Source organism: Chlorocebus sabaeus, chromosome 9 (assembly GCF_047675955.1).
Source record: "Chlorocebus sabaeus isolate Y175 chromosome 9, mChlSab1.0.hap1, whole genome shotgun sequence".
NCBI lineage: Eukaryota > Metazoa > Chordata > Mammalia > Primates > Cercopithecidae > Chlorocebus > Chlorocebus sabaeus.
In genome coordinates, this window is record NC_132912.1 from 27369015 (window position 1) to 27396455 (window position 27441).

Here is a 27441-nt window from a genome sequence, read left to right on the forward strand (position 1 = left end):
CCACTGTATTCTAGCCTGGGTGATACAGCAAGACCTGTCTCAAAAAATAAAAAAAGAAAAAAAAAGAAAAAATTTCATGACAAGCTTAAATAATATTGGAATTATCTGTTCTTTAAGGGTTACATTTTACCTATTGAATCAATCTGATCTTCCTTCCTTCTTTACCATTCCAACCTCTTCAAGTTTTCTATTCTTAGAATAGTCTTGGGAGTGTAACTGGGAATGTATTCATTTTCTCTTAAGTTAGTTGCACATAGTATTATTTTAAACTTTTCATTATCTGTGATTGTGGCTCTTCATTTCTAAAATTGTCTATTTTTGTTCTTCTCCTAAGGAATGTATCTATTTTACTGTTTTGAGGATTGCTTTAATTTTTTTCCCTTGTTCTTCCTGCTTTTCTTTTGGCATATTTTTTGGCTTGTTAACATAAATATTAAGTCCCCTTATTTTTAATCCTTATTCTTTGTTAAAGATGTTCTCTAAGAACCAATTCTGTGTTCCATAGGTTTTGGTATGGAGTGTTTCTTTGTCATTGCTCTGGATACTTTGAATTTTCAGTTTTGTTTTCCCCTTTGAACGTTTGAAATCTTTGGGCCAGGTGCAGTGGCTCACACCTGTACTCTCAGCACTTTGGGAGGCCGAGGCAGGTGGATCACTGAAGGTCAGGAGTTCGAGACCAGCCTGGTCAACATGGTGAAACCTCAGTCTCCCCTAAAAATATAAAAATTAGCCAGGCATGTTGGCAGGTGTGTGTAATCCTAGGTACCTGGGAGGCTGAGGCAGGAGAATCACTTAAACCCAGGAGGTGGAGGTTGCAGTGAGCCAAGATCGCACAACTGCACTCCAACCTGGGTGACAGAGACTCTATCTCAAAAAGAAAAAAAAAAGAAAGAAATCTTTGATTTCTATACCTTAGTCTATATTCCTTAGGCTATACCTTAGTCAGAAGGCTAGGGCTAACTCAAGCCTCCCAACTTCTAATTTGGAATTCTTTTAATTATTTCACAGTATATCAACCACATATTTGACCTGAATGTCAAAGAATGCTAAATATAATTAAGAGGGAAGCAGTAAAATTAAATATGTTAATTAATTAAATGTGCCTGGGTCCACTTCTCATACTAATTCAGATTATCAGCTAGAGTTGAAAAAGAAGTAAGAGAAGGTTGAAAATAGATGACCCAGGCAAATGCAAAAATGCAAAAGTGATGTGGTAAAATAAAGCCTAAGTTAGGTAGAATTTAAGGTTAATGCGCTGGACAGAATAAAGTGGATAGTATATAATGTTGGCCCAGTAAATTAACTAAGCAGCTGTAACAGTCATAAATAAGTAGGCACCAAACGTAGAAGCTCTGTATAAAAACTTCAAAACTCAAGAAAAGAATTCGATGAGGGTCAGGTGCGGTGACTCACGCCTGTAATCCCAGCACTTTGGGATGCTGAGGAGGGCAGATCATCTGATTTCAGGAGTTCGAGACCAGCCTGTCCAACACAGTGAAACCCTCTCTCTACTAAAAATACAAAAATTAGTCAGGCATGGTGGCTCACACCTGTAGTCCCAGCCACTCGGGAGGCTGAGGCAGGAGTATCACTTGAATCCGGGAGGCAGAGATTGCAGTGAGCTGAGATTGCGCCACTGCACTGCAGCCTGGATGACAGAGTGAGACTCTGTCTCAAAGAAAAAAAAAGAATTTGATGAAAACACAGTTGTATTAGATTTGCTGCATTTCTTTTGTAGATAGATAGACCCAAAAGATACAGATAAAGGCATAGGGAATTGGACTAACACAATCAGCAAATCTTTTGAATAAAGATCTCACTACTTTAAAAGCCCATGGAACAGTTATACAGAATCAGTCTCAGACTTGAAAACAACAAAGTAAATCCTAAATTGAAAAGAAGTAGAGGTTTTACAATACACATTCTTGATAATTTATTCTTTCAGAAAATATTTTTGATCTATTGTGTTTCTTACATATGAGTTCATAGCAGTATTTTTTTTAAAATTATACATTAAAGTTGATTTTTTTGATGTACAGTTTGATTTTTAACATACGTATTAAAACAAGTGTTTATGGTCATATAATTGCTACCACAGTTGGCATACCAAATAGTTCCATCATCCCCAAAACTACATGGTGCTATCGCTTTCTGTTCTATTCTAGTCTGGTCCTCCTGCCTCTAACCTCAGCAGCCACTTATCTGGTCTATAGTTTTATCTTTTTTGAGAATGTCATATAAGGGGAGTCATATGGTATGTTACCTTTGAGACTGCTTTCACCTAGCTTGATGCTTTTGAGCTTCATCCAAGTTCCTGTGAATTGTTTGTTCCTTTTTATTGCTGAGCTATATTCCGTTGTGTGGATGTACCACAGTTTTAGTTGGTTTATCTATTCATCTATTTTAAGACATTTGTGTTGTTTCTAGTTTTTAGTGATTATGAATAGTCCTGTTGTAAACATTTAGGTACAGGATTTTGTATGAATACTAATTTTTATTTCTTTAGAATACATACCCAATAATGGAATAGGTGGGTCATATGGTAAATGCATATTTAACTTTGGAAAACAGTTTGGCCATATTTTTATACAGTGGTTGTATCATTTTTACATTCCCACTAGCTTCATGTGAGAATTCTTATTCTTCTGTACCCCTCACCTTTTATATTTCTGCGAGCAGCCTTTTAAATTTTCACCTTATTTTCAAATGGGTAAGTAGGTATGTGTTTGGATCTCATTGTGGTTTAATTTGAATTTTGCTAATGACTAATGAGGTTGAGTGTCTTTTTAATGTCTATACACACATTTATATAGACTGTATATATGTATTTTTTTTGCAGTGTCTGTTCAAGTTTTTCATTAATTTTTAAGTGGGTTTTTTGCTTTTTGTTGGGCTTTGAGAGTTTTTAAAATATATTCTGCATTTAAGTCCCTTATTAGATGATATATGCTTGCAAATGTTTTCCTCCCAGTCTCTGGCTTGTCTTTTCATTCGAGTAAAAGTATGTTTCTAACAGCATATGTTTTTTATTTTGATGAAATCTAATTTCTTAATTTTTCCATTTGTGGATTATGATTTCAGTGTTGTATCTTTTGTCTGATAGAAGGTTGCAGTGATTTTCCCCTATATTTTCTTCCAGAAGTTTTATAGTTTAAAAGTATTACATTAAGTATAATTTTTTGAATTAAGTTTTGAATACAATGTAAGGTATGAAGTTCTTTTTTTTTTCCTGGCATATGGATATCCAGTTGTTCTAACACTATTAGTTGAAAAGACTGTCCTTTCTACACTGAATAGCTTTTGTGCTTTTGAAAAATTATCGATTGATATGAAACATATGAAGAACAACACAAAACAAAGTGGGATTTATCCCACAAAGGAAAAGTTGGTTTAACATTGAACAAAAAAATCAGTGCATACTTCGCTACTTTAAACTAAAAAAGAAATATCACATAATCATCTCAATAGATGCAGAAAATGCATTTGAAAAAAATCCAACATGTATTCTTGATAACATCACTCAGTAAACTGTGAATAGAAACCTGATAAAAGGATATATATAAAAAACATACAGCTAACATCATACTTAATGATGAAAGAATGTTGTCCCCTTAATATAAGGAATAGAATAAGGATATAAGCTCTCACCACTTCTATTGTACTAGAAATTTTTAGGCAGGGCAGTAAGACAAGAAATGCATCCAGATTGGAAAAGAAGAATGTAAAAATCCACAGGAATACAAAATCTATCTTTTAAGTGTCAATTGTATTTCTATATATTAGTAATGAATAAAAGGAAGACGAAAAATTTAAGTACAATTTTAAATAAAAATCTATGGAATACCTAGGGCTAAATTTGCCAAAATTGTCAAAGATGTGTAATACTGAAAATTACAAAATACTTTCAGATTGATTTTTAAAGGCCTAAATGAATGGAAAGATACTACTTTTTCAGTAGCCGTAAGATTTAATATTGCTAAGAGGTCAGTTCTCCCCAAAGTGATCTATAGATTCAACATAATCCCTATCAAAATCCCAGCAGGCTTTTATTTTTAAATCAACAAGCTGATTCTAAAATTCACTAGGAAATGTGAAGGAAGTAGACTAGCTGAAACAACTTGGAAAAAACCCAAAGCTTTATCACCATTGAGTATGACTTAGCCATGGGTTTTTCATCTGTGGTGTATATCATGTTGAGGAAATTCCCTTCTATTCCTAATTTGTTGAGTGTTTTTATCATGAAAGGGAATTGAATTTTGTCAAATGCGTTTTCTGCATCAAGATGATCATCATGTGTTTAAAACCCTTCATTCTCTTAATGTGATATATTACTTTGATTCATTTTTCTTGAAGTTCAACTGTTCTTGCATTCTGGGAATAAACTTGATTGATTACTGATTCCGTCTTCTTACTGGTTATGGGTCTATTCAAGTTTTCTATTCATGAGTAAATTTTGGCAGATTGTGTATTTGTTAAAATTTGCCAATTTAGGTTATCCAATTTGTTGACATACAGTTGTTTATAGTATTCTCTTATGATCCTTTTTTTTTTCCTGTAAAATTGGTAGTAATGGCCCTATTTTCATATCTGAGTTTTGTAATTTGAATCTTTTCTCTCACTCTCTCTCTCTCTTTTTTTTTTAAGTTAATCTAGTTTAAAAGTTTGTCTATTTTGTTGATCTTTAAGAAAAAACAACTTTGGTTATCAGTTTTCCTTACTGTGTTTTATTCTCTAATTATCTTTGCTCATATTATTTGTTACTTTTGCCGTGCTAGCTTTGCGCAGAGTTTACTCTTCTCTTTTAGTTCCTTAAGGTATGAAGTTAGGTTATTGATTTGAAGTTTTATTTCCTTTATAATATATTCATTTACAGCTATAAATTTCTGTGCCGGGCGTGGTGGCTCACGCCTGTAATCCCAGCACTTTAGGAGTCCAAGGCAGGCAGATTACCTTAGGTCAGGAGGTCGAGATCTGCCTGGCCAACATGGTGAAACCCCGTCTCTACTAAAAATACAAAAATTAGCCAGGCATAGTTGTGGGCACCTGTAGTCCCAGCTACTAGGGAGGCTGGGATGGGTAAACCACTTGAACCCAAGAGGCAGAGGTTGCAGTGAGCCAGTATCGCACTCCTGCATTCCAGCCTGGGTGGCAGAGCAAGACTCCATCTCAAAAAAGAATGTCTGTTAACATTGCTTTCACTGCATTCCCTAAGTTTTAATATATTGTATTTTTATTAGTCTCAAGGCATTCTCTAATTTTTCTCTATGATTTTTATTGGTTGTTTAAAAGGGTATTGTTTCATTTTCATGTATTCATGAATTTGCCAGTATTCCTTCTGATATTAATTTCTAGGTTTATTCCATTGTAATCAGAAAAATGGTTTGCATGATTTCATTGTTTTTATATGTATTAAGACTTGTTTTGTAGCCAACATATGGCCTATCCTGGAGAATGTTTCATGTACACTTGAAAAAAATTTGTTGTTGTATGGAGTATTCTGTTGGCTCTAACTGGCCTTGAAATCCTTTATTTTCTGTTGATAATATATCTCAGTACCCTATTCATAATTGGAAGTGGTGTATTAAAGTCTCTGACTGTTTATCATATGAAAAAGACCCTTGCACATGCATGTTTATAGCAACACAATTCACAATTGCAAAAATATGGAACCAGCCCAAATGCCCAGCAATCAACGAGTAGATAAAATGTGGCATATGTATACCATGGAATACCACTTAGCCATGAAAAGGAATAAAATAATGACATTTGCAGCAAACTGGCTGGAATTGGAGACCATTATTCTAAGTGAAGTAACTCAGGAATGGAAAACCAAACATTGTATGTTCTCATTTATAAGTGGGAGCTAAGCTATGAAGACACAGAGGCATAAGAATGATACAGTGGACCTTGGGGACTCAGGGAGAGGGATAAAATAACTGCACACTGGGTACAGTGCGCACTGCCCGAGTGATGGGTGCACCAAAATCTCGGAAATTACCCTAAAGAACTTACTCATGTAACCACATACTACCTGTTCCTAAAAACCTATTGAAATAAAGAAAAGTAAAATAAAGTATGTGGGAGGATTTAAAAAAAAAAAAAAAAAAAAGAGGGTGATGTGCTCTGGTTCTGCGGGGAGAGGAGGGGGGAGGCATGAAAGCTCCACGTTAGGGACCCTCCCAGACCTCATCCTTATGTGTTTTTCTTTTTGGTTGGTCCTGATATTGTATCCTTTGTAATAAAACTGTAATTGTAAAAATCTAAATAAAATGTAATTTGTAAAAAAAAAAAAAAAAAAAAAAAGGAAAAAAGACGTTTTGGAATTCTGTCAGGCAATAAAAATAATCAGTATTTTCAGTGGAGGGCTTGTGTTTAGGAAAATAAATACATAGAATCTCCGACTGTTGTGACACTATTTTTCCATTTAATTCTATCAGTGTTTGCTTCATATATATTGGACTTCTGTTCTATGGTGTATATGTTTATAATTGTTGTATCTTCTTGAGAATTGGCCTTTTTATCAAAATATTTTGTCTTTGGTCTCCTAACAGTTTTTGACTTAAAAGTCTATTTTGTCTGATTTTAGTATAATTACCTTTGTTTTCTTTTGGTTACTATTTGTTTGGAATATCTTTTCCTGTCCTTTCACTCTCAACGTATTTCTAGACCAAAAGTGAATCTCTGATAGAAAGCATGTAGTTGAATTTTTAAAAAGTATTCTGCCAATCTTTTGATAAGAGAGTTTATTCTATTTGCATTTAATATACCAATAAGGGAGGACCTCTGCCATTTTGCTATTTATTTCCTTAGAGAGTTTTTGTTTCTGAATTCTTCCATTACTGCCTTCTTTTATGTTTAGGATTTTTCATAATAATATGTTTTGACTCTCTTCACATTTCCTTTTTTATCTATATTCTATAAATATTTCCTTTGTGATCTATTTCAGTAAATTCTGGTAGCTTTTAATCTTTCAAGGAAATTGTCCCTTTTATCTGGGTTGTCAAATTTATTGGCATAAACTTGTTCATAACATTCTGTCATTCCTTTAACCTCTGTACAATCTATGAATGGTGTGATTTTTTTTTTTCATCCTTTATAATGTTTTTTGGCTTCTTTTTCCTGATCAATTTTGACTAGAAGTTTTATCAGTTTTATTGGTTTTCTTATAGAACCAACTTTTGGATTCATGGATTTTTGTTGTTGTTTTTCTGTTTTTAATTTCTGGTTTGAACTTTATTTTCTTTCTTCTACTTCTTTGGATTTAATATGCTGCTTTTTCTGTTGTCTTAATTTAGAAGCCTAGGTCATTGATTTTAGGTTACTTTTCTAATATGGGCATTTAGTGCTATAAATGTTCCTATAAGTATTGCTTTAGTGGCATCATACAAATTTTAATGTTATGTTTTTCTTTTCATTTAAAATATTTAATTTAAAATACTTAGAACAATTTCATTATGATGTCTCTGAGTTTTTATTCTTTTTTTGTTTTTTGCCGGGGGCTTATTGAGCTTTTTTGATCTGTAGATTTATATTTTTCATCAAATTTGAAACTTTTCAGCCATTATTTCTTCAGATATATTTTTCCTCCCTTCTCTCTTGTTTTTCATCAACTCCATTGTTTGCATATTAGGCTGCTTGAAGTTGTCCCACAGATGATTGATGGTCTCTCATTTTCTTTGAATATTTTCTTTCTGCTTCCTTTTGGGTAGTTTCTATTGCTGTGTCATCACATTCACTGATGTTTTCCTCTGCAGCATCTAATTTGCTGTTAGTCCCATCCAGTGTATTTTTCATCTCAGACATTGCCATTTTTACCTTTTTTTTTTTTTTTTTTGAGACAGGGTGTTGCTGTGTTATCCAGGCTAGAGTGCAGTAGCACAACCATTGCTCATTTCAGCCTCGACCTTTCAGGTTCAAGCCATTCTCGTACCTCAGCCTCCTGAGAAGCTGGGACTACAGGCGCAAGCCACCATGCCTGGCTAATTTTAAAATTGTATTTTTGGCCGGGTGTGGTGGCTCATGCCTGTAATCCACTTTGGGAGGCCTAGGCGGGCGGATCACGAGGTCAGGAGATTGAGACCATCCTGGCTAACATGGTGAAACCTTGTCTCTACTAAAAATACAAAAAATTAGTCAGGCGTGGTGGTGGGCGCTTGTAGTCCCAGCAGCTGGGGAGGCTGAGGCAGGAGAATGGCGTGACCCTGGGAGGCAGAGCTTGCTGTGAACCGAGATCGCTGCCACTGCACTCCAGCCTGGGCGACACAGCAAGACTCTGTCTCAAAAAAGAAAAAAAAAAAAATTTATTTTGTCAAGACAAAGTCTTGCTATTTTGCCAAGGTTGGTCTTGAACTCCTGGCCTCAAGCGATCCTCCCACCTCAGCCTCTCAAAGTGTTGGAATTATAGGCATGAGCCACTGTGCCCAGCCCATTTTCATCTTTAGAAAGTTCTATTTGATCTTTTTTTATGTCACTCATATCTACTTAACTTTTTGAACATGTGGTGTATAGTTGTAACATCTGTGTCAGTTCTGAGGTAGTTTTTAATTGATTGATTTTTCTCTTCTTGGACAAGACATATACTTCTGCTTCCATTAATATCTTCTGGTCTCCCATTCACATATATCTACTGTTGAGTTCATATTTTCTTTGGCCTTTTTCATGAAGGTTGTTTTAGTTAAAACTAGATAATATAATTAATGGAACCTTTGAAATAAGCAGTAAGTGCCACATGAAAATTTACCAGTGTGCCCAAAAAAAGATTCTTGCAAAGAAACTGAATTAAAGATCATATTAAAAATGCAAACACAAATGGACAGGAAAAAGCTGAGATGACAGTTCTTCTGTTTCTGTTGTGAGCTCCATGTTATCCACATAAAGAGATTGAAAAGACAGTTTAATCAAATTTGGTAAGAAACTGGCAAAATCAAATCTCTCAAAAAGACTCCCACTGCTGCTACCAATTAAGGCAAATTATCAGCCACTTACAAAAGAGAAGCATGGTGAAGAAGCAGTTTTAGCATGTGAGATCTGAACAGCTCAGTTGCTGCATGTGAGATTCACTTGCTGCATGTGAGATTCACCAGAGGAACCTAGGGAAGATGACTGGGGACTTTAGGGGTCTGGATTTAGATTAGGTGCCCCTTCAGGCTACCTGTGTCTGTTAGCTTTGATGGCAGGACGACAGTGGGCAGTGTCTCCTGTGGATAGTATTGGTAAGTTTCAGATATAATATGTCAAAAGCATAACTTAGAGACATTGTTAGTTATTCACATGCAAATTATTCTTATGTCAGAGACAGTCATTAGACTGTTGACAACAAACATGCAAAACCAGGAAATAAGAAAAGAAGAGATGGGGTATGGGAAGAAAACACATACATTCTGGAAGTGGTGGGTTTCTTTTCTTGGGTAAACAAATTAGCTGATAGTTAGGAAAGATGTTTGTCTGCTCTTGAACATGTACCTGGGATTATTATGAAAAAAAATTAGCTATTTATATACTCCCTGAAAAACCTTGAGAATTTAACTGTAGAGCGTGCATGACAGAAGCTATCTCTGTGTAGTGTCTGCCAGTGGCTATCATTTAGTGCCTGCACCAAGTCAGAACCATTTTCCTTTTCTGAATTTTCTCAGCTTTTGTGCTTTTTTTTTCTTTTTTCTTTTTAAAAGCAATAGGAAGAAAATGTAGATAATTTCATGTTTATGTAGATGGTTCCACTTTTAAAATGGCATGGTAGCTTCTTTATTTAGACCTGGTAAATAGAAGATTATTTAGCATGTGGGATTTTTTGTTTGTTTGGCTGTGAAGAAATTTTATATTTAGATTTTTCTTGGGCTGTGTAATCAGCACTGTCCTTTTACTAATGGTTGCCCGTTATTCTAGGCTTTATCAACTCCTTTATCACCCCAGCTCAAAACACCAAACTTCAAAAAATATATATTTGGTATACAGAAAGACCTGGCATAATGCACATTTTGAATGTGCATTTTTATTACCGAATTTGTATTTGTAATGGATCACCACAAGTCTTCCAAGAATTACAAATATATTTCCATATTGGTGACAGGTGTTCTATTAAGCATTTAGTATGTGAGGGTGCTGTTCATCTTAGTTGGGGCTGTTCTGAATTAATTGTGACAAGCTAATAAGATCTTTTGAAAGTTTCTTTCCAAGCTTCTTGAGCTAATGTTTTCCCTCTGGCCAGTGGGGTAGACTGAACTCTTTAAAGACCTGTGGGCAGTTGCTGTTCATTTAAGCCAGATGGCATGTGTCAACTCCTTTTCCTGGAAAGGGAGAGGTTTCTTTTTTGGCTGCTGTAATAAAGCCTTGTGTGACTTCTTATGAAACTCTTTTCTTTACATAAATTAGTACTTATAGAAGCTTTTCATAGAACTTTGGGCACTCCTCTTTCACTTATGAAGATTCTTAGATGGTTGTATATAAATGTTTTCGTGTATAAATTCTTTTATTGAAGTTGTGCTGTAGCAGGTTATCATTGATTAGGTTATCACATAAAAATAGTATTTTTTTTAGGATAAAAACAAAATAAAGAAATTATATGACAAAGAGTGAGGAACGCTTTTATATTTTTACCAGTTCCCCAAGCTGCTTACAGTCAAGATCTGAGTTAGTGGTTGGCTGACAGTGGACAGCACTCTTAACGGTAGCTTGTGGATGCTTAGGGAGCCCCTGGAAGCTGCTATGATCCACAGTCAGCCATGCATAATCTTCATGTGAGCACTGTAATTGCAGCTCTTGACTTTTAGCTTGCATAGTGAGTTATCACCTTAAACTGAATTTTGTTTTTCCTTTTTGGAAGAATGGAAGGTAGGTGAGTGAGTGAATTCTACAAGCATTTGATTTTTATTTATCCTGATTAAATCCTAAGATCCTGGATTTTATCTCCACATCCAGAATTCTAAGAATTTGGGGTGTGAACTGGGCATGTGATAAAGGTGACTTTTCTGTTTTCTGGTTTTCTTGGTAATGGATGTTAAAAGTCTGTTTTACTGGGAGACTTATCAAAATTTTCATTTCTTTAAGGTGTTGACTTTAAGGTGAAAACAATTTCAGTGGATGGAAATAAGGCTAAACTTGCAATATGGGTAAGAGCTTTTAAAATGTATTTTGAAAATATTAAACTTTACTTTTTAAGGATGCAGAAATTGATTTGTGTAGTGTTCTAGAGGTGGTGAATGAACAATTTGTATTAAATAACTTTTGGGAGATTTGATACTGATTAAAGGATAAACAGAGTAATATAATTGGGTAATTAGGCGGCTATGTTTTGTTTAAATTTTTACAATGCATAATTCTTTATGAATATTTCAAAACAGAACAGAATGTTAAAAAATCATCTCATCTGCCAAAGAGAATCATAATTGGATATGTTTCTTTAAGTTTTAAAAAGACCGTCTAGACTGAACTAACACTAAAGGTAATTGTTAAGGGGAGGAGGAATGACGTGATGTTTAGGAAAAATTTTATTTTTCTTGTTTGTTAGTATAGATATTTATAAAATTTGAGGTTTCAAACTTTGGGCTTATTTTTAATGCCTCGTTTTTCCTTACTGACTTCTTTTCATTTTCCTGTGACTCCAACCATTCTGATCCCCATTGCTGTACTAGCTAGACCTCCTCATGCTAGTGTCAGATAAGGTAGCATTAACTGTCAAAAATATCCAAGATGCTTAGTGTCTATGTTTGTCTCTCTGTGTGTCTCCCTTTTATCAGTCTATTTACCCATCTACATACCGATCTATCTATATCTATCTAAATATGATCGGTACTATATATACATATATTAATTCTAAATATATACTGTTTTATATATCTAATTTCCACATATGCTCTGATAATTATACATATATGTTTGTAACATAAGAAATCATATTAGAACTGATCAGCAGTCATCAAATCGAGACATATTTCCACAAGGTGGTTAAATGGTAAATGCTGTTTGTACATCAGTCACAGATTGAAAACAGCAAGTGTTCATGCATTGTATGATGTCATATTTCTTGGCATTCTCTGAATGGCACACTGTTTCTAATACACATTTATCCCCAAATAACAAATAACTGTGTAAGTGTGTTTAATGTTTTTATGTCAGTTTTTCCTAACATATACTACTTTAAATTTGTTAACTTGTTTGCCCCTTTCCCGCAAATATATTTAATATCAATCAGAACAGTAATGTCTAACAGAGAACAATTTGGAAAATGTTGGACTAGACTATGGTAAAATGTGTTGAACAATGTAAGAATGCTGGCTTTTTCCATACTAAAGTGGGGGCCTGATTTCCATATGCTTTTCGTGGTTGATTTATTATCCCTTTCCGTCCTTGCTGCTGCTTTGTGAAACATATAGATTAGAGTAGTATCTGAGGCTTGCTGGTTGCAGTGAGATTTTTCTCTCATAGTTTCGTTTTGTTTTAAATTTACTTTCTAGTTCCTGCCTAATAAAAAGGCTGGCAGGTATTATTTAAGAGACATTTTTACCATAGGCCTATAAACATTCTTTAAAGAAGAGAGATTTTCCCCCTGGCTGTAAGAATAATACGGGGTCATTCTTTTTTGTTTGTTTGTTTGTTTTTTGTTTGTTTTTTTGTTTGTTTTTTTTGTTTCAGTTTTTTTTATTATTATTATACTTTAAGTTCTAGGGTACATGTGCATAACGTGCAGGTTTGTTACATATGTATACTTGTGCCATGTTGGTGTGCTGCACCCATCAACTCGTCAGCACCCATCAACTCGTCATTTACATCAGGTATAACTCCCAATGCCATCCCTCCCCCCTCCCCCCTCCCCATGATAGGCCCCGGTGTGCGATGTTCCCCTTCCCGAGTCCAAGTGATCTCATTAATACAGGGTCATTCTAAAAAGGATAATTGAGACAGTAAGACAGTAGTAGAGAAGAATGTACATAAAAGTATACCACCAAGTACATTTTAGTGAGCATTCTTTAAAATATCTAGGGATATGTATACATACCACTATACATACGAGTATGTGAGTTTTCCAAAACAAAGGGATTATATCTTACATTTTTAAACCTGTTTGTCCTCCTTTCCTGCCACCTCACCCCCACACACAGTATGTGCTCTGTCCATTTAGATGGCCACCTAGTATTCCATTTCATAGCTGTACTTTAGTCAACCTTCAGTGAGAGATACTTACATTTTTGCCAGCTTTTCACAAAGATTAGAGCTCTTTGAGCATTCTGATTTATACGTCTGTGTGTACGTGTCCAGTTACTTTAAAATGTGTAGCTGGAAGTAGAAATAAATATGAAGTCTTAACATTAATGTACACCAAAAAGCCTTTTTTTCAGTTTATACTCCCACCAATTATATTTATATTCATTCTGCCACATCCTTATCTATACTGTTATCATTCTTTGTTTTTGCCTCTGAGTGTTGCTGTTTTACTTATATTTGCATTTCTTTTGATGAGATTTTTGCCTATTTATTGATCATTTTAAAAAATAAGTTTTCTTTTACATATTTTACCCATTTTATATGTTAGCATTCATCTTTTTTGTCATTAAAGTCTTTATATAATAAAAGTATTAGCTCTTTGTCATGTGATACAATTTTCTAATCTATCATTTGCCTTTAAAATCATGTTTCAGTTGAATATATGTTTGTGTTCTTGTGTGTGTGTAATACTAACTGCCATATGCTACAGATTTTTTTTTCCAGTTTGTCATTTACCTTCCAATATTGTTAAGGATGAATATGGGGATGGGGAGGTGAAGAGGAGGTAAAAGATGTTCTTGTCATACCAAGGTTTTAATATTTATATGGTTAGATCAGCTATTTTCATCATGGCATTTGGGTGTAATGTATTTAGGAAGGTCTTTCCTCTCTGTTAGAAATATATGAATCCATATTGCCTAATTCTTCTATAGTTTTATTTATAAAATAAAATGAGTTTCTCTCCTACTTGGAAGCTTTTTCTAGGATGAAATAGAATAGTTAAGCATAGCCCTGCCCCTCCTGCCTCCTGAAAGTGCATACGCATCATGACCTTGTTTTCTTCTACTGCCTTTTTCTATGTCCTTACTTCACTTTCACTCCCTCCATCTATTATTAAGCCTTTCTAGATCTTTCCTAGCCCTGAATTTCCTAGCCCTGATCTATATATCTTTCAGTAATTTCTTCTCTTCTTCCTCCATCAGAAAATAAAACCACAGGATAGAGACAAAAAGCTGTACTTCATTTATCTTACAAAGATGTTATTATACCTACCACATATTCCTGTTTTGAAAACAAACACAAGCAACAATCTAACTTCTATTTAAGCATATACACTTTATAGTTACTATAAATCCTGATCCAATGCTATTGCACATGGTTCCCTCTACCCTCTAAATTATAACACCTATTTAAACATTTTTATAAGTGAATCCAAAAATGGCAAGGCTCTAAACATCTGGCCTAATTATTAATAAATATTCACAAGCGAAGTTTCAAAGTCAAGTGTAGTATTTCAACATTAAAACTTTCTTGCTATGGTTTTTACTTTTAAAACATCGGGCTTTATGGATATTTTAACTGGAATTGCAGTTCTGATTTTTATGTTGTGTTTCATTAAGGCAGTTTTTGAAGTTGATCTCAATGAAGACCAGAGAGAACAAAGTTCATGTTCACTTGTTTTTCTGCCAGCTCGGGAACTTATGGACACAGTTTCCATATGCAAATAGAATAAACTTTTTTCCTGTTATCACAAAGTCTTGGGGCTAAAATATTTCATACTTGGTCTTTGCCCCAAACTATTTGTTATGAATATAGAACAGTGTTCCATGTATGGAAAAATAGCTGCTTTTTAAATTTCCAAATTCACTAATTCACTGTTCCAAACCCAAGGCTTGTCTTTTCAATAATGGCTTTTCCTTCCTTTTTTCTTTCTTTTTCTCTAAAGAAGATAGTCTGTACTACTAAAAGTTAAATGCTTAACATGGTGCAATTCTTGAAGTTATAATGTATCTGGATACTGAATAATTTGAATATTACTAATTTGTCATTTTTTGCATGTAAGCAAATCGCCAGGATGCGTTCTCATCATGATTTGTCATTTTAAAATATACATTTTTTATTGAGTTTTTATGAATCAGATTGTGTGAAATAGGTACTAGTACAAGGCTATGAAGAGCATTTCTAGTTTCTTATTGTATATATTACCAATTGCTTCCTAAAAGCGGTGACACTTTTACTGATATATATAGTAATCATTTTACTATGATATGCATAGTAGTTATATCTTTTGGCTTCTAGTTGATTACTTTTTCTTTCCCTGCAAATTTGGGTTTTGATTACTTGAGCATAGTGATCAAAAAAGATCACTGGGCATCCATGTGCCATTTCATTAATGATTATTAGACTACAATATTGACTTGTCTCATGTTACCAAAGTTATAATCTGCTTTAGATAGCAAGTTCACTTTGCTTTAAGCAGCTTTTAATTCATATTATTGTTCTTGAAAAGTTGAGTAAATACACAAATTGAATAATTTTAAAATCCAAAGCAGGTTTTGTAAGAAACTTAAGAGGCAGCAAGAATTTTTGTAAAGAGAAAAATCATTTATTTTATAAATTTATCTGTTTAGAACATTTACTTTAAATCTGTTACTTCGTCACTTAAGCATGGCAGGGTGGGGATTAGTTTCTGTGGTGGTGAGAATCTGGAAGGAAAGGCATTCAAATTTATGTAAGTATATCTGTAGCAGAGTGGTGAATGTTCAAAGTGGTTTACATTGGAAAGTTACTTTCCTCTTAAGTTTCTCTTCTGGGGTTATAAATGCCCACAGATCCTCCCTACTGTGTTGCTGAAGCCCCTCAAGCCCCTTGTTTGTATTCCTCTCCAATCTTATAAACCTCTTACAGGTTATTCTAGCACTTTTTATATCTAGAGGAGCTTCTGCTTGTCCCATAGAAAACCCTCATTTACAGCAGTGGGACTGGTAGCTAAGTTGAGGTTTGATACATGTGTTTACTTTTACTTTTCTTTAGGTTACTTTGCATCAGCAGACTGCAAACTTTTTCTTAAAGAGCCAGATAGGAAATAGTCCAATCCTGAAGTGGGCCATGTGGCAATACGTAAGCAAATAGGCCTGCTGTGTTTCAATAAAACTTTATTTAATAAAACAGGTGGTGGGCTGAGCTGCTTTGTATAATCTTAGGTACTTTGAATCCATAGTCCAAGGATAGTGGAAAGACAACAGAGAGAAGGAATTGGGCCCGGAGGTAAAGGCTTGTTAAATAGGTTCATTCTTTTTCTTTTTCTTTTTTTACTCAACAAATTCTGAGCAACTGTCTTTTTTCAAGAATTGCTCTCAGCACAACGGTTAAACTGGTGATTAAACAGATGAGTCCCTGCTTTATGAAATTTACATTTTCTACCTAGTGTACGTTGTTCATTAACCCTAACATGAGTCAGAAACAACATGTAATAAAGAATGGCTTGGTTATATGCATTCTCTCAAAAGGAGATACATAGAAAACACTTAAAAAAGCCCAACCTAAAAATCTGTTACCTAAAGTAAGATATCCCCATAATTTTCTTCAAATCAGTGGTTCTCAGCCTTGATTCTACATTAAAAGCACCTGGTAAGATTTTTTTGAAATGAAAAATTCGTGTCATTACCTTAGACTGATTAAGCAGAAGTTTTTTGGAGGTTAGACTCAAGATTCCCAGAAAATTTCATTGTGCAGCTGGAGTTTAGAACCATGGGTTTCATTTCATGTATGATAAAAATCTTAAATTCAAAACAGCAGAAAACCTTTACATAGTTTCATTTTTCTAGAGATAAGTAATTATAAGTAATTTTATTTTGTGACACTTGTCAGTAAGTGAACACATCTTATTTAAGTTCCAGTTTTTTAATGAGCTCATGCATTAATACTATTTTTAATAATGCTGTTTGACTTTCTACTCTTAAACTAGTATATTGAAGGTCTATTTATACTTTGTTTAATTTAATAATAATGATCATTTTTAGGATACTGCTGGTCAAGAGAGGTTTAGAACATTAACTCCCAGCTATTATAGAGGTGCACAGGGTGTTATATTAGGTAAGTGTTTACTTTAATGTACTATTTAAAAATATTTATTGGAGTTTCTGATTTTCCTAGTCTGTGAAAGTTAGTGTGTTTTTGTTTTACTTCTCATTAGAGCTACTTTTATGTAACTTGTAGTTGTATTAAATTCATGTAATATTAATGAATATTAAAACTTCTGATTTTAGTCTTTTGTCTAGCACTTAAAAAATAAAGACAAGACTATTTGGTTTGAAAACACATGTCAATGAGAACGTAATTGAGGATTAATCAGCGTATGTTCGACTGTCTTGGAGTATTGCGGAAACTGGGCTTCAGTCATCAGCATATTAATATTTGCTGCAGTTTATAAAGGACGAAAAGTATTTGTTGATTAGTAGAACCTGCTTTATTAGTCCTAAAAATATCATAAAGCACTTAACACTATTGATTTATAATCAAACAAAATTTAGAAACCAAATGTGGCTTCTCAGTGTAATTTGTTGAAAAGTACTTGTTCTTGATATTCCTGGGAAACAGTTTAAAATGAATATTGATCAATTGTATTAATAGGTAGAATTCTCTTTTTTTTAATATTATGACTTGATAGTGACAGCCTTTTGGTTCAGCATCTCTTGAGTTTGTAAAACACTTTAATAAGCTTTTTGTTGTAATGCAGAATGACATAAGATGAAAGTGATAACGGGAAGACCATTAGGAACCCATCCACTAACTGTACTACAATTTTTTCAAAGCTGTAAATTTTGGTTCTTGTAAGAAACAAATTAATGGGGTCATAGATGTTTACATTCATGTATTTTCTTTCTTTTTTTTTTTTTTTTTTTTTTTGATATTTTGCCACAGATTCAAATCTAAATACTCTGGTTTTTGGCTAGACCTCATTCATCATTATGAATGGGAACAGCTGTTATTTTGCTTTAATGGATATTAAATGGGTTTTCACTTATTACACAGGATATAATTTCATTTCTGTGACAGTATATGTTAATAGGATTGAAATGTGTGTGTATGCTTTAAAACAAACACTTGTTTCTTCCCTTTGGATCAGTAGACACTCATTATTAATTGTTGGAGACAATAAAAAACAGACTTGCCTATATTGCTTAGTAATGCTAACTCCTAGCTATGTATCAGAAATATACCATTGCTTCTTTCTTTAATGCTTATTTAACAAATGACTCCTTTTATTTCAGTTTATGATGTCACAAGAAGAGACACATTTGTTAAACTGGATAATTGGTTAAATGAATTGGAAACATACTGTACAAGAAATGACATAGTAAACATGCTAGTTGGAAATAAAATCGATAAGGTAAGAAGGTAGACACTTGGCATTTTGGTTCTGTATTTTGGTAGCCTTTCTTAATCATTGCATTTATGTTTTAGGAAAATCGTGAAGTCGATAGAAATGAAGGCCTGAAATTTGCACGAAAGCATTCCATGTTATTTATAGGTAGGTGTGTGAGTGAATATCTATCCTTTCATTATTAATGAGGAATTTTTAAATGGAATTTTTGCTAAGTTTATTCCTTTATGAACCATAAAATGTATTTAGAGTATTGTTCCTAGTTGCCCTGTGTTACAAAATCTAACTATATAACAAAGTTCTTTATTCTTCTTTCTGTAAAGTGTATGATCATATTATGTGAAATCATATTTTTAAAAAGTCAAATCATTCCTCACAGGATATAATGGCATTCAGTAAAGTTTGGCACCCAGTGCTAAAGTTGTGCCTTGCTGATCCATATGCTGATACCATCAGCACCACCTGGGAGCTTGTTAGCAGTGCTTCAGCTCAGGCCCTACCCCAGACTTTCTGAATTGGAATCTGCATTTTAACAAGCTCTTCATATGGTTTGTATGCACATTAATTTTTGAGAAACATGGTCCAGAAAGGGTTGCCAAACTACAGCCTAGTCCAAATCTGGCCTCACCATTTGTATTGGTACACAGCCATGTCCATGTGTTTACATGTTGTCTGTCGCTGCTTTTGTGCCATATGGCAGATTTTAGTAGTTACAACAGAGGCCATATGGCCCACGAAACCTAAATATTTACTATCTGGCCCTTTACAGAAAGAGTTTGCCAACCCCTCATCTAGAAAATTGGATGAGCCATATCAGAATCACCTGGGCCCTGTGCCTTATTACAGGTTTGAAAGGCAGTTTATTAAAAAGCACTCTAGTTGATTCTGATGTGAAGCCAGCTTTAGGAATTACTGATTTAACCATTCCATGGCGTTAGAAACTACTAGGAATCTGCAAATGAAGTTGAGAGGACTTCATATATAGATAGAAGCAGAGTGGAATTAGTGGAAAGTATTGAGATTTTCAGAAAGGAATTGAGTACTTTTACTTGCTGTATATCCCTGATTTCCATACATTAGTTTACCCAATATTTATTGAACACTCGAGATGTAACAGTGGACAAAACAGACAAACTTTCTGCCCACATGGAGCTTACATTCTAGTAAAGGAGACAGACTTAAATAAGTAAGTAGTGCTATGAAGGAAATAAAACATTGTAAGGGGAGAGGGAATGACTGGAGTGGGGACTGATTAGGGAAAGTTCTTAGAGACTGTCCCATTTGAGCAGAAATCCCTCAGGTGACGATCTAGAGCAAGCTTGTCCAGCCCACGGGCTGCATGTGGCCCAGGATGGCTTTGAATGTGACCCAACACAAATTTGTAAACTTTCTTAAAACATGAGATTTTGTGAGTTATTTTTTTAAGTTCCAGCTATCATTAGTGTTAGTGTATGTTATGTGTGGCCCAAGGCTGTTCTTCTAATGTGGCCCAGGGAAACCGAAAGACTGGACATTCCTAGTCTAGAGGGAGATCATCTCGGGCTGAAAGAAAAGCGAATATTTCCTGAGGTAGGAACCAGGCTAGTGTGTTAAAGGAACAGGAGGAAAGCGTGTGTACTGGAGCATAGTGTGTGTTAAGGAGAAGGCAGATGGTGAGAGATGCCATTCAAATGGTAAAGAGATGAATTGTGTTCCAGTTGTGGTGGAAAGCAGGGAAGCAGCGTGTGACCTGATACTCTAAAAAGATCCTGTTGTGTAGAAAATGGACTAGGGGAAACAGAAGCAAGAGACTCGTTCTTCTCTTGCAGTGGCTCAGATGAAGGAAGCAGTGGTTTGACTGTGTAGCAGTAGAGGGTGGTGGAAAACTGGCAGTTCTGGGAGGTACAGTGAAGGTACAGCTGACAGGATTTGTGGGTGGATTGGGTATGGAGGATAAGAAAAGAGAGCAATCAGCGGGCGCGGTGGCTCATGCCTGTAATCCCAGCACTTTGGGAGGCCGAGGCAGGTGGATTACGAGGTCAGGAGATGGAGACCATCCTGGCTAACACGGTGAAACCCGGTCGCTACTAAAAATACAAAAAATTCACCGGGAGTGGTGGTGGGCGCCTGTAGTCCCAGCTACTGGGGAGGCTGAGGCAGGAGAATCGCTTGAACCTGGGAGGCATAGCTTGCAGTGAGCAGGATTGGGCCACTGCAGTTCAGCCTGGGCGACAGAGCGAGACTTCGTCTCAAAAAAGAAAAGAAAAAAAAAAAAGGGAAAAGAAAAGAGAGCAATCAGAGATAACTCTGGGTTTTAGGCATGAGCAGTGAGGTAGATTTTGCTGCCAATAATTGGGATGTGAAAGATTGAGATAAGAGCAAGTTTACAGTAGGGAAGTGAGAAATCAAGAATTTCACTTTGACATAAGAATGAGACATGTTTTTGATAACCGGTGGACGTGGTGGTCATTGGCATTTAGGTGGCATTTAAGATCATGTGATTAGATTGGTGACTTCAGGAAAGAATGTGGATAGAAAAGGGCTGAAGAAGCCTGGGCAACCTAGTGAGACCTCATCTCCAAATAAAATCAGCTGTGTGTGGTGGCATGTGCCTGTGATTCCAGTTGCTCTGGAGGCTGAGGTGGGAGGATCACTTGAGCCTGGGAGTCCAGGGCTATAGTGGAGCTCCCACTGCACTGCAGCCTAGGTGACAGAGTGAGACCCTGTCTCAGAAACGAAACAAAACGAAACAAAGAAAATGGCAGAAGATTGAACCCTGGGGGACTCCAGCAATTAGAGGTCCACAGAAAGAGGAAGTGCCAGCGAATAAGTCTACACATGACATGCCAATGAGATAGAGGATTTTCAGGATGTTCAGTGTCCTGGAAGTCAAGGGAACAACTTGTTTAAAAGAAGATGTGATTAGCAGTATCAAATACCAAAGATGTCAAATCAAATTAGGATGTTGGATTTGACAAGATAAAGGGTGTTGGTGGTCTTGGAAAAGAATGATTTCAGTGGAGTGGTGGGAATGAAAGCCTAATTAGAGTAGTTTGAAGAAAGAATGTGAGATAAGAAGGTAGAAACAGCTTATGTGGATAACTCTTTAGAAGAGGTTTCAAAGAGAGTAGAGAAATGGGTGGCTACAAGAAGGGCATGTGGCGTAGAGAGCAAGTTTGTTTTTTAATAGGATAGAAAATAATTTGGCAGACTTTTAGGCTGATTGGTATGATCCAATAGAGAGAGTGTTTGATCCTTCAGTGAATGAGAAGGGGTGGGACTCCAGGAACAAGAGAAGGCGATGGCTTGGATGGCAGCAGGGACAGTTCATCCGTTCTCACAGAAGGGAAGGCAGAGCATGAGGATACATATGCAGGTAACTTGGTAAATTTATTAGTGGGATGATCAGGTAGTTCTTGCCAGATTGCTTCTGATTTTCTCAGCATAATGCAGCTAGATTATTAGCTGTGATAGAGTTTTGAGAGGCAGGAATAAAGTCGTCATCTCAGACAGTGAGAAAGATCACCACTAAGGAAATGTAGGGTTGGAAGCAGTGCTGAGTGTCCACTTGAATTTCATGAGCAAACATTTGCTGCGGGACCAGTTTTCATGGTGGTTTGTCATTTTGTCCAGCTACCTGGAGCCGCCTGATTATTAACAGAATAATCAGGTTAATTGTATAACTTGTATGAATTTCCTTATTTTAAAATAGGAATAATATCTGCCTTGGGAGCAAGTTGTAAGAATTAACTGAAAGCTTAAGGAAAAAACTTTCACATGCTAGTTAAGTAGGGCTTTACAAGTTATACTTCTATCACAGTTTTAAGATTATAAACCAGTTTTTTTTTGGTATAAATTTATACACTAGTATTCTTATGGATAGAATTTAAGTAACTCAGTTTTGAGATTTGGAAATTCAGTAGTTACTGACTGTGGGGAAAAATTGCTGATTTGGTTCTTAATATATTATAGGCTGATATTTATGCCCTGATCATTTCCCAGAAAAACATGAGAATATGGCCAGAAAGGAATATACTATGAATGACCTTTTTCCTTGAATTTCAGAGGCAAGTGCAAAAACCTGTGATGGTGTACAATGTGCCTTTGAAGAACTTGTTGAAAAGATCATTCAGACCCCTGGACTGTGGGAAAGTGAGAACCAGAATAAAGGAGTCAAACTGTCACACAGGGAAGAAGGCCAAGGAGGAGGAGCCTGTGGTGGTTATTGTTCTGTGTTATAAACTCTGGGAAATCTTGCATATTTGATCAGATAGTGACATCTTTCTGTATATAAACTCTTTAACTGCTATTTTAGGGACCTTGCAGTTTGCACATAATTGTTTTATATCATAGCAGTAAATATTTGCAAGAAATCCCACTCATTGACCCCGGGTAAAATGTTATGGTAAGCATGCACAGTTTGCGGTCTACAGTTTTTTTATGTAGCACAAAATAGGTGTACCTTTATAAGTACATTCAATTTTATGATTTACATTTATCATGTAATTTTTAAAATAATCCACCTATCTAGTATATGTAGATACAAAGTCTGCTTTTGCTATTCTTTTTGCTTAAATACTCCTATCATTTTCTGAATTACTTGGTATGTAGAACTCCTAGACCCACGGAGAAGAATAGAGGTATCATCAAACGTGGCAAATTTTCTTTCAGGAATAATAAAGAGCATGATTCCACAGCTTTTCTAGGATGTTTGAGATTCTTTTTTAGTATGAAGCAAAATTCTCATTACAGAATGTAGCCCAGGCCAATTTATAACTAAATCTCTATTTGTTCTGATGATGCTTCTAAAACAGCATTGATAGGTTAAAGAAGCTTGGTACTTTTAATTTACTTCAATGATTAGCTCAGTTGCTTAACTGGAGTTTTAATCCTGTGATATGTACATTGGATTCATGACTCTGTGCAGTATTTTTAGTTATGTGGTGTTTGGCAGAATGACAATAAGGTTTTCCCCCATTTTGGTTTCAGGAGGACATGAATAGTGTGTTTATTGTGACTCCTCGTACTAACCACTTTTAAAACCAACATCTTTTTTCATAAATGTTGGTAGTATTTGTCCAGGTACCTCAATTGTAGCTTGTGTAATGTTGATGAATATCTGTATCTTATGGCTTCCATAATGGCTAGTTGACATTGAAAAACCTATTTCTGTGTTTTGAGGAGTGGGGAAGAAAAACACTGAGTGAAAATTTGAGAAAGGCATATTACTTTCAGATTCTGATGTGTGAGGGAAAATACTGTCACAATGAAAATCTTGACAATTTACTTAACAAGTAACCAATAGTTCATCAAAACCAACTTGTACAGACTAATACATCTTTTTCATAGTATTCAGTTTTCTCACCTCTTGCTATTGTATATTGTAGATTTTTTTCACTCATGTGTTATTTAATTTACACTGATCTCTGCTATTTTAACCCCCCAAATAAGTTATTTGTCCTTTAAGGTTGGTTACTATAATACCCCTTAGTAAGATTCCAGTATTAATTTCTGGGCAGTTTGTTCTCTGTATACAATTGCAAATGATAAGCATTTTTGTGAGTGACCACCTTTGCAATATGTTTGTTAATTTACTTCATGTTGGGTTCTTTCTGAAATGTACATCTTTACATATAAAAACCTCACATTCTATTTGATTTACACTTCCTAGTCTACATTACATGTGGTTGAAGGTTTTATACATTCTAGATGCTTTTACTAAATATACAAGATTTACTACTAGAAATTTGGAGAAAGAACACTAACACAGGTACTTGTGATTTGTTCATGTTATATTAAAACTTGAGATTTGTGTATTTATGTAGAGTCTGTATTGACAAGACTGTTGTTTTTTGCTCCTTGAGCTATATAATCATCTGTGTATTGGATTGTTGTCTTGATTTGGTCTAAATTTGAATATATACAAGTTACTTGAATATAACAAAAATGAATTTTGTTTGATAGATTTATATTGTAACATTTTTCTAGTTCTTGAATAAATATAGCCTACCTTCCCTAGATGCATTTGTGCAGGAAGTATATACATTTCCCTATTACTCTCATCAGCTGAGGAATATGTACTATGGTGTTACTGATATTATGTGGCTTTCATTTTATTATTTTGTTGCACGCTTAGTGTTTTGTAGTGGAGGTTTTGTAAGTGACAACAGTTGTAATATCTAAAGTCAGGCATCTAGTAGCAGGGTTTTGTTAATTCTTTTCAGAATCATTGAAGCAGTCTTAAAGGGTCTTTTGCAGATGGTACAAATTAGAACAATTAGAATGTAGTATTTTGAGTTCTGGGAGTACTGAGATTGACCCAAACAAATAAAGAACTATTCAATTTCTGAGTAACAGTTAACATTTATTGAAAGCTTCCTTGGTGCCAGGTGCCATTCTAAGTGCTGAATTATCTCATTAAACCTCACAGCAACCTTAATATATTATCCTATTATGCCCATTTTAAAGGTGAGGACAACACTATGTAGGTATGTTGGGTAACCCCCAAAGATCACATAGCTACTCGGTCATTGAGCTGGATTCTAGTCATGGCATTTTTACGCCTGAGCCCATACTCTTCACCATCACTCGTTTTACAATGGGTGGTTACCAGCTTTTTGTAACACAACTGAGTTAAGGCAGGTCCACTATTTCTTTATCACTCTTTTGTTATATGTAATAGAAGTATTTCAGACTTTTTGGTTATAGAGTAAATCCCATGATGTAAACCTACCTCATAAGTCATGTGACATAAAAGTTAAGGTAGTGGAGTAGGTGATCTTATTTCTTTCATCTGCTCAGAGTGGAATGAAAATCCTGACTTAGAAAAGGTACAAAGTTAGGGGACTTATGGTACATTCACTTTCTATGTGAGAACAGAAAGTATGGAAACAGTAATTTTCTCAAAACTGAAATCTGGGGGTGATGTTTTCATTTCATGTATTTGATGGCCATCCACAAACTCATACTTGGTGTTGACATTCTAGTTGAGTGTTGTGGAAATAGACTTGATTTTGATTCATCGTAGTTTGCATAGTCAAGAAATAGACATGATTCTCTACTAAGGGTGGGACTAGCACCATAGCTCATGAAAGAATCCTTCTTACACCAGTACTTGTTCTGCCTGTGAGTTGGCACAGACTTACGTAATATTCATAGTCTATCTTTAAGTACAACTTAATGCATATTTTTTCTGTGTATTTTTTTCAAATGAACTCAACAATTCTTCATGTATTACAGATCAGAGATCCTCTCCATATTCAAGCATTATGCTTCTATTTCTTGGAGGTACATTTCACCAGTAATACTTAGGAAGTTATTTTGTCTTTCCTGTATTTCCCTAGTTAGGTATAGGAGTAAAAACATTCAGTTTTCAGAAGACATTGTTCTGACTCCGACCCTGCCTTGTATACTCGACTATATAGACTTCACCCTGGGTTTTGCCTAAACTATTGAAAGACGAGAATAAATAGACATAGATAGGCTAGCTAAGTTAAGACTAAGGACTAAGGAATATAGACTCACCCAGGTCTTTTTTTTTTTTTTTTGATTTCTCTCTCCCCAAATGGGAACATCTATCATGCTGGAGGACTGCTGTGATGGGGCTTTACATTTTACTGTTTTGTTGCTAGCTTATTGTTTCATATTTAGGAATCAGTCATGTTTCTGATTGTGGTATAAAGTTTGCTTAAGTGCCCCATAGTTAAAGCTATTCCATATACGCAAACACATACACATATTTTGAATAGTCATGTGAGTGCCTGTTCTCAGTCTTGCCCCCTTTACCATTTCTCATACATATACAAGTTATTTATTGTTTATTTTTTTCCTCTTTTTTGACCGGAGAAGCAACGAATTACATAGTTTTATTTGTGTTTCTTTGATTACTAGTGAGCTTGAGTACTTTTAATATTTTATTGGATATGTTTGTGACTGACTTTAATTTCTTGTTTGTGTGTGCTGTGGCTGCCCAATCCAGCACCTACTTCCTTCTCTCACCATACCCCCCCCCCCCCCCCCGCAAAGAATCATGCATGTGGTTTGGATGGCATTGTCACACCCTCAGCTTTCTAGATTAACCCAATTACCTTTAAGCAGTGCCCCACTTCCCCAGTAGCAATGGTTCAGGGGTAGGCACCTGACCCAGACCAGACTACTGAGATAAAGATGTTTGCCTAGGCTTTTTCAGGAGCTATTGAAGACATCTCCTTGGAGATAGTGTGCTGGGAGGAGTCACATTCTGAACTTGCTGCAGCTCATTTTTCTAATATAAAGGAACCAGCCTGAGGCAGTACCAAGAGAATGAGAGGTAGTCTGTTGGAGCCCTTGGGGACTTCTGGATCAAATTGGACCTGAATTGAGATCTATTTCTCAACTTTCACTTATGTGAGCCAATAAATTCCTTTTTTGTTGAAGGCAATTTGACTTGGATTTTCTTTTTTCTTGCAACCAAATATATGTTGTGTGAGAATGTGTGTGTTTTTCTTATTTACGGAGGTACTTGTACATCAGGTTAGTTACATCAATAATAGATTGATTATTTGCATAAGAAAGAAAAAGTATACCACTTGAAAAGCCACTACTCTTAAATAACTATTAACATTTTAGTGAGATTACTTTTACATATTTCTTTATGGATATACACATAGAAAACTGTAAATGAGTTAACTTCATACATGCTATTTTAAGGACCTCTTGATTTATATGATGTGGTTTCTTTTCATTTCCTCTGTCACCCGAGCACGCCCTCATTCCTCTCCTCCCTGAGGTATCTGTTGCATCCTAGCACATGTGCTCTTTCTGCATTTCTCGATGTTCATATTCATATGCAAATACATATAGATACATATATATTTATATATAGTTACAATTTTCTTTACATTTAAATATATATTATAAATTGGAACCATCTGTATATTCATCTCTGCATGTTGTTTTTCTTTGTTTTTTTCTTTATTTTTTAGAGACAGGCATTCGCTGTCTCCCAGGCAGGAGTGCAGTGGCATGATCACAGCTCACTGCAGCCTCGACCTTCCAGATCCAAATGATGTTCTCACCTCAGCTTCCCGAGTAGCTGGACTACAGGTGTGCACCACCAT

At 35.3% G+C, this 27441-nt stretch overlaps 1 protein-coding gene across 2 annotated transcripts in view; it reads left to right on the forward strand.

The window, feature by feature from the left end:
- RAB18 (RAB18, member RAS oncogene family) overlaps window positions 1-24697 on the forward strand; it is a 36373-nt gene extending 11676 nt beyond the window's left edge. Inside the window, exons 3-8 of one of the 2 annotated variants that reach the window (XM_008002634.3) lie at window positions 11044-11105; window positions 16012-16098; window positions 17001-17073; window positions 18252-18370; window positions 18445-18511; window positions 22409-24697. In XM_008002634.3, the coding sequence (XP_008000825.1) occupies window positions 11044-11105; window positions 16012-16098; window positions 17001-17073; window positions 18252-18370; window positions 18445-18511; window positions 22409-22584 (584 nt within the window). In that variant the 3' untranslated portion in view covers window positions 22585-24697. The remainder of the gene's footprint in view (window positions 1-11043; window positions 11106-16011; window positions 16099-17000; window positions 17074-18251; window positions 18371-18444; window positions 18512-22408) is intronic. The other variant, XM_008002633.3, reaches the window with a different exon arrangement.
- Window positions 24698-27441: the final 2744 nt, after the last annotated feature.